Source organism: Heloderma suspectum, chromosome 6 (genome assembly GCF_057233095.1).
Source record: "Heloderma suspectum isolate Gila_16-S chromosome 6, 16-S_ref, whole genome shotgun sequence".
In the NCBI taxonomy this organism is placed as follows: Eukaryota; Metazoa; Chordata; class Lepidosauria; order Squamata; family Helodermatidae; genus Heloderma; species Heloderma suspectum.
Genome location: NC_139463.1, coordinates 43803846 through 43811633, shown reverse-complemented (window position 1 = coordinate 43811633; position 7788 = coordinate 43803846). Strand labels below are relative to the sequence as shown.

At 49.4% G+C, this 7788-nt stretch overlaps 1 protein-coding gene across 1 annotated transcript; it reads left to right on the top strand.

Annotated features, from left to right (window-relative positions):
• The first annotated feature begins 3563 nt into the window (after positions 1 to 3563).
• Positions 3564 to 7535, top strand: PURB (purine rich element binding protein B). The gene has a single exon (XM_084804109.1). The coding sequence runs from the start codon at positions 3876 to 3878 to the stop codon at positions 4884 to 4886; it is 1011 nt and encodes a 336-aa protein (XP_084660235.1). The 5' UTR covers positions 3564 to 3875; the 3' UTR covers positions 4887 to 7535.
• Positions 7536 to 7788: the final 253 nt, after the last annotated feature.

Sequence of the window (7788 nt, the reverse complement as noted above, 5' to 3'; positions counted from 1 at the left end):
TAATATGTACTTATGTACATGTCCTTTTAAATGATTTACCTGCTTCCTGGATTTTAACGTATGGTCAGCACAAATGGATTCTCTGCGCCCTTTTGACAGCTAAAAGACTGATATTACAGCATTGGAAGAATAAACATTCACTTCCTATAATGCAATGGATCGAATACCTTACAATACTTTCAAACATTTAACAGGTGGTGTATAGACCACCTGCAAATTGATACTTATTTGGATATTTGGTTTGCTTTTGTTGAGGTTTATGTATAATTCTTATAAAACCATATTTTCATACACACACACACACTTCATAGGCATACAGTAACAATAATATATTTAAATTTACGTAGCTACAATTTTTTCCTTTCCTCTTTTTTTTGTTTTGTTGAAATTTCACAATAGAAATTAATTTTTAAAAAGACTAAGGGCACAATCCTATGCATGTTTAGACAGAAAAAGGTCCTACAACTCCCAGCATTGCTGGCTGAGGCACGCAGGGAGTTGTAGGACTTTTTTTCTGTCTAAACATGCATAGGATTGTGCCTGAACACATTTATTATGGCATGTGGACTCTGGTCCATGAATGCTTATGCAATAATACATTTGTTAGTTTTAAATAGTACTACAAGACTCTTTGGGAGGAAAGTTTCACCGCCTTAAATTCTGTACCTTAGGTCCTCGGTCATAGCCTGAAGGCACATGAGGCAGCCACTTTGCTGAAGCTAAGCAGGTCTGGGTCTGGTCTGGAAGGGAGACTACTTGGGAACCACATGTAGCCACCTTGAGTTCCACAATGGAAGAAAGATGGGGTATAAATGTAATGAATGAATGAAGTTTCACCCCCTTAATTTCTGTGCCTTAGGCTGCTGTTAAATCTTTGCAGGAACAGAGCCAGTAAAAGGATGGCAACCCAATTAGCAGTGGTAGTCCAAAAGCCAATCCTGGCCAAATGTCACATGCAGTGATGGTTTCTCACAGCTCAATGCAGTCATGGTCTTGTTTTTCCCCACTCAGCTGCCTTGGGCCAAGATGCTTGTGAGAACAGGCCCCAAATCAATTTCAAACCTCTGTCTTATAATCCGCTGCACTAATGGCTTTCAAACGGTCTACCTTCTGGGAACAATGTTCACATCAGCTCATCAGCTGAAGACCCCTGCATTTTCCCCCAAGGAACCCTTGCCTATGTGCACTGCAGAGGATTATGGGACATATTTTCAGTGCACACTCAGCCAATTGGCACACTGGCTATGGCCAGACCCGCTGGCCCTGGCGGCTAGACCTTGCTGCCATTGCACACTGTGAGTCAAGAGTGCACTCCAGAGCACAGCCAATACTTTCTCGGAGAGGTGCAATAACAGAGGAACTTACATAGTGGTGGGCAAGCTGTCCTTCAGAAAAGGTTGCCCTCCATTACTGAGCATTTCAATGAGAAACCAATGAATATGCTTTTGGGGGTACAGTCTGAAAACCAAACTTGCCAAGGTAGTGTTTCACCAGCAGAGGTCTCCCAAGACCATTTCATAAAGTGGCCATCATGGCATCATCAATATATCAGTTCTCCTTAAGCATAACTGAGCTTACTTAGAGATGCAGCGTGTTCAGCATAACTGAGCTTACTTAGATGCAGCGTGTTCAGCATTCCCAGACAAGGAGCTTGACAGCCACTCTGGGTCATGTCTCTTTTTCAGTATTAGCCACAATCCAGTCGACACTTGAAAGCTGGGAATAGGTTGCAAAAATAACACCAGCTCAAATGAAGAGAACTTTCGGCCCTAAGTGACCTGCCTTCTCCTCCACAGGCAGAACAGCTGGAGAAAGTGATACTACTGTTGGGGGCACAAGTTATCTTGGCTCGCACTTAAATCCTCTCACTGAGCTGGACACAACTATAACAAGCTCCAGCAGATATCCTTGTCAGCAAACCTTCATTTTCACAAGACGGAAAAATGTATTCAACAGATCTGGTTCTGCAGATCTAAAAAATGCAGATTGTTGTCTTGGAAAAAGAGACCTCTGCACTTCAGTTGACCTCTCGAATCATTATAGAGTAAGCATACAGACCCAGCCATCGTGCAAGTTTGCTAACACACACGCACATATATACACACACACTGAGGATCCGGCCAGCGTCCTCCCCCCCCCCCCCGCATGCTGGAGTGACTCAGACCAAGGTCTGGCCAAGGGTTCACGTTAATCTTTCCTCCTTATGTAATGGACTTCCTGGTGACATCAAATCAGTTTGCAAAATCTGCCTCCTTTGGGTTTCCAGGACCAGATCCTGAGTGGGACACTGTACTTTAAGAGTTGCACAGGGTGAAATTCATCATGGGTGAACTTTTCCCCAGTGTAGTACTGCAGTGACAGGTGAAGCCTCTATACATCTCTTCAAGGGAGATGAACCATCTTAGGAGGTGCGGCTGGCATGCCTGACCCCTTTAGCTTTCTGGGCCATGTATCTCCAGCCTCCAAAGCCTCCATTGCTGACAATAGCTGTGTCATTTGTCCCCTTTTTCTTGGCCACTCTCTTCTGCAGTTCCATGACACCACCACCGGTTCTTTACTTTTCCTTCCTCTGCCTAGTCAGTCCTGCTTCCTTTGGCCAATCTGGCTTCCAGCCAGTATCTGCAGACCAGGATGCTTCCTGATCCTCAATGTCCTTATCTTTCCTCAGTGTCCTACTTTTCCCACCTACTCTTCTTTCAGACCTGACCTCTTCCTTTGGCCATTTTTCTCTGTCCTTAGCTTCCCTACAGCCAACATGAGGTATTAGTTAGTCCCAGCCACACTGACTGTTTAAAAAAAGTTTGCCTGCAGAAGGGGCTTCTGCAGTGGGGCTTACTTCCGAGTAAGCACAGCAGGATGTTACGAGTATGAAACTATCCAACTCCGTGTATACGGTTAAGAATCACACCTCACGGCGACCACCCAGAATGACGAGCGCCTTAAAAACATCCATTTCTGCAATCCTACGCACGCTTACTCCGAAGGAAGCCCCAACGCGTTCAAAGGGGTCACTCCTTAGTAAGCGTGTTTAGGATCGCAGTCCTTTCGACAAGGAGGGCTTGACGTCTTTGTCCACACTTTGGGCGGGCGGAGCGGCAGCGAACTTCCCCCACGACGAACGGTCGAAAGGAAGTGCTGCGCGCGCAGCCGAGCAGATGCGCGCGCGCGCGAGAGAGAGAGAGAAAGTGAGAGAGTGAGAATGAGCGACCTCACCCTTGTCGCAGAGAGGGGGGAGGGACGGGGGCGCAAACGCGAGGGGGCGCGCTCGCGGGCCAATAGAAGGGAGGGAGGGAGGGAGGGAGGGAAAGCCTCGCGCCCCCGCCCCGCCCCGCCCCGCCCCGCCCCGCCCCGCCCCGCCTCGCCTCGCCTCGCCCCGCCTCGCCCCGCCTCGCCTCGCCTCGCCTTCTCCCGCTCCTTTCCAAACACCAACACACGCGCGCCCGCTCTCCCTGTCTGTCTGTCTGTCTGTCTCTCTCTCTCCTGTGAGGGGAAATAAAAGAGGCGGGGCTTGGAGCACGTCCGGCTTCCGGCATTGATCGTCCGCGCGCGCAGGCGAAGCGCCGACGGTCACCGGAAGTGGGTATTGGCCGCGAGGGGGGGGCACCTGAGAGAGCGAAGTGCGTGTGTGAGGTTCGACGGAGAAGGGGCGCGCCCGCGCGCAAGGCAAGCGGGCAGGCACGCGCGCGCGCGCGCGCCTCTGTACGTGCGCGCGAGGGGAAGGGAGCGAGAGAGGGATTGCGGGTGTGCGTGAGGGAGAGAGAGAGAGAGAGAGGAGGAGGAGGAGGAGGAGAGTCGGAGCGGACGGACGGACGGAAGGAGGGCAGGCCGGGCCTGACGACGACGGCGGCGGCGGCTGAAGGAATAGAAAGAAGAAGATGGCGGACGGGGACAGCGGGAGCGAGCGAGGGGGAAGCGGCGGCGGCGGCGGCGGCGGCGGGGGGGGGTTCCAGGGGCACCGCGGCGGCGGCGGCGGGCCGGGCCCGGAGCAGGAGACGCAGGAGCTGGCGTCGAAGCGGCTGGACATCCAGAACAAGCGCTTCTACCTGGACGTGAAGCAGAACGCCAAGGGCCGCTTCCTGAAGATCGCCGAGGTGGGCGCCGGGGGCTCCAAGAGCCGCCTGACGCTCTCCATGGCGGTGGCCGCCGAGTTCCGGGACTACCTGGGCGACTTCATCGAGCACTACGCGCAGCTGGGGCCCAGCAGCCCCGAGCAGCTGGCCCAGGCCTCGCCCGGCGGGGAGGACGGCGCCGGCGCCGGAGGGCCCCGCAGGGCCCTGAAGAGCGAGTTCCTGGTGCGCGAGAACCGCAAGTACTATCTGGACCTGAAGGAGAACCAGCGCGGCCGCTTCCTCCGCATCCGCCAGACCATCAACCGCGGGCCCGGCGGCGGCGGCGGCGGCCCGGGCTTCCCCGGAGGCCCGCCGGGCCTGCAGAGCGGCCAGACCATCGCCCTGCCGGCCCAGGGCCTGATCGAGTTCCGCGACGCCTTGGCCAAGCTCATCGACGACTACGGGGCCGACGAGGACGAGCTGGGCGGTGGCGGCGGGGGAGGCGGCCCTGGCGGCGGGGGCCTCTACGGCGAGCTCCCCGAAGGCACCTCCATCACAGTGGACTCGAAGCGCTTCTTCTTCGACGTGGGCTGCAACAAGTACGGCGTCTTCCTGCGCGTTAGCGAGGTGAAGCCTTCGTACCGCAACGCCATCACAGTGCCCTACAAAGCCTGGGCCAAGTTCGGCGGAGCCTTCTGCCGCTACGCGGACGAGATGCGAGACATCCAGGAGCGACAGCGGGACAAGCTCTACGACCGACGAGCCGGCCCTGCCGGCCCAGGAAGCGGCAGTGGAGCCGGAGACGATTCCGACGGAGACGACGTGGATGACGACTGAGCCTCTCCTCCTCCTCCCCTTTGCCCCATCGCTTTGACAACCCCTATCCCTCCCCAGCTGCCTCTGCTCCATCGGGGAGGTTGCCATGGATGGGGGAATGGATGGAAACAGAACGAAACCTGATCCCAAGTTTTCTTCCTCCTCCTCCTCTTCTGTCATCAAGGAGAGGGAGAGAGTGAGCTTCAAGATAACCTGCATATGCCCACCAACCTGCACCATTTTTGGAGCGGCTCCTAATTTCCTCATCTCTGATCCCCTTATTTTTCCTGGAGATACAGCATCTGTCAGCCTGTTGGCCCATCCTCGAAGACCTGGGCTCTGCATCATCGTCATCCCCTGCAGAGAGGAATCCTTGTGACCTCAATTAACCTAGACCCAAGCCCATGGTGAAGACAGGGGGATCCTTTCCATCTAAATCTACCCTAGCCTTCCAAGGTTCCTCATCTAATGACTGAAATCTTTTATTTTGGGGGAAGGGAGGGAGAGAAGTTGCCCTCTTTCTCTCCCACACCCTTCACTCTTGCATTTTTGAGATCGTGCCCCTCCACTCTTGAAACCAGCATTCTGGAGACTACATGGCCACTGAGCACAGTTTGAAGGAAGGGGAGAAGCCACCACAGCTGTTCAGATAATTGGGGGCGAGGGTTTGAGGGGTGGGTACACATCCTGATGGGGCACATTGTAAAGATCAACAATCATGGATTAAGCCCAGCAGAAATTCGGTGTGTGTGTGTGGGGGGCGGGGGAATGGGACAGGGAGGGAACATAAAGTGAGGGCAGGGGAAAGAAACAACCTGAATTTTCAGGAAGATAAGAGTGGGGAAGCCTATATCTGGACCAATGTCCATTGTTGTCTCTTTTTTTCCCCTTCCCAGAATTGTTTTTTTATTTCTGGGGTGCAAATTGCTAAGCTCCAGGTGCCTGAACTGGAATTGATAGCGAATTACTTTAAAGCTGGCAGGTTCTAAAAATCTTAAATGGCTTTTTCATTTTTAAAATGGGGGTTGCAAACAGGCAGGTTAAAAAGAAACAGGCATAAAGCACAAGGAATGCAGAGTGGACTGATTGCTGCTCACTAAAGTTCTTCCCCTTCTCTCCAAATAAGGTGAAAGAGCAAATGGCTTTAGTAGGAGGTGGAAATTGGAGCTGCCTTTCCGTAGCTTCACAAGATGATCTAGTGAAATAAGTGGAATCTGGTCTGTAGCTGGGTTTTCAAACAGTGAAAATCTTAATTGTAATCTGGCAAAGGAAATGTGTGGCTTCAAGTTTGTGAAAAGATTGAGAAGGAAACTGGAGGCTTTTTTCATCGTGCAAATAAGTGGACATGTTCTGTGAAAACAGACACCGAGAACCTCAGGTCCAGAAGTCCAGCATCAGTTTTTCTTTTAACAAGATATTTTTAACAAAAAGAGAACTCAGTCCATTTTCTCAGTACCTCACATTATGTTAACAGCAAAGTTGGCAAGAATGGATTGATGGGATGGATTGTTCAGAGCAATGCATGCCCTGTGAGAGCTTGATATTCATCACTAAAAAGGAGCAGAAAGAAATCAACAAAGTTCTGTGACTGTGAACATACCCTAACAGCATTTTACCACTTTCAAATTTTATTATAGACTGGCTACTGCCAATTTGTCCAACTGTCCTTCCCAAACAGAGTTGGGTCTCCCCACCCAAAGAATTGCCTCATCTATATTTTAAATGGATTCTTACCTAAAATGATATTTTTTTAAAACTAATGAAGTCAGTCCTATTCCCTCTAAAAAGGTGTTTTCAGATACATTATATACTAGCAACTTTGAATTGAATGGGAATGATACTGTTCATTACAAAGTTTCGGGTATTATTTGTGCAACATCTTAAGAGGCAGGTAAAGCTTCCTCTACAATTTTCTTTAATTGTGCATGCCTGTCTTTTATTTGAGCTGCCTTTTTAATTTATTGCATACCCTTATTACCTTATTTTGGTATTATTCTTATCTATACTGTCTTTGTTTTGTATTTATTAGAAAGCAAGAAGACATATAAAAAGCATTTCCTCACTCAGTTGTGGCTGTAGTGGGGAAATAGGCTGGAATTTTCTAAACAATAAAATTGGTTTTGCTATAGTTATTAAGAAGATCAGCAAATGTCAGAATAGTTTACCACAAAATGTTCAGCCACACACATGATTGTCTATTTTAAAGCTATTTCTTTATTCCCAGTATCCATGGTAGATCTTTTTATCATATCCTTGAAGAAACTTCTTTCCATTTTTCTCCGTCGCAAAGAACTTGTTTCCTGAATTGTAATGGGAGCAATAGTATTTCTTGATGTTTTAATTACATCCGTATACTTGTACTGTATTTTGTACTCTCCAAGGCAGCTGTTTTCAATAATGTCCTGCTGTATTTACCTATGTATTTTTGTTCAAATGTATGTAGTTCTTTGCTGCGGAGAACAATTTTCACCAACAAAAGTTTCAGCATACAGATTAACTGGGATACCGCAGCCCTTTAGGATTGCAGAAAACTCTGCTTAACTAAATAGAACTCTAGGCAGCAATGAAAATTAAGGCTGCAGATGCTTGGTGTATATTGCTGTAACTCACTCATTTTAAAACTGTAAAATACTTGTATAGACCAACAATGTTTTGTTGCTTCAGTGGTAATTGGGTTTTTTCCTTTTGTTGCTCAGCTGCTATGAGCCAATTAAGTTCTTGCAAAGATGCAGTACCTCTCCTTTTCAGGAGTTTTTTTTTTTTTTTGGCTGAATTGCAGTAACTAGCCTTACCTTCGTATTACATGGTAGTGACAGGGTTTTGACTGTCCCTGGCCAGTGGCTACATAAGCTATAATTAGCTGCCTAAGAAGTATGTGGAAGTGGACAGAAGCATATATCAGTTGTATGCCAAGAACACTGCC

Coding starts and splice junctions, on each gene's coding strand:
- PURB (XM_084804109.1), top strand. CDS start 3,876: ATGGCGGACGGGGACAGCGGGAGCGAGCGAGGGGGAAGCGGCGGCGGC.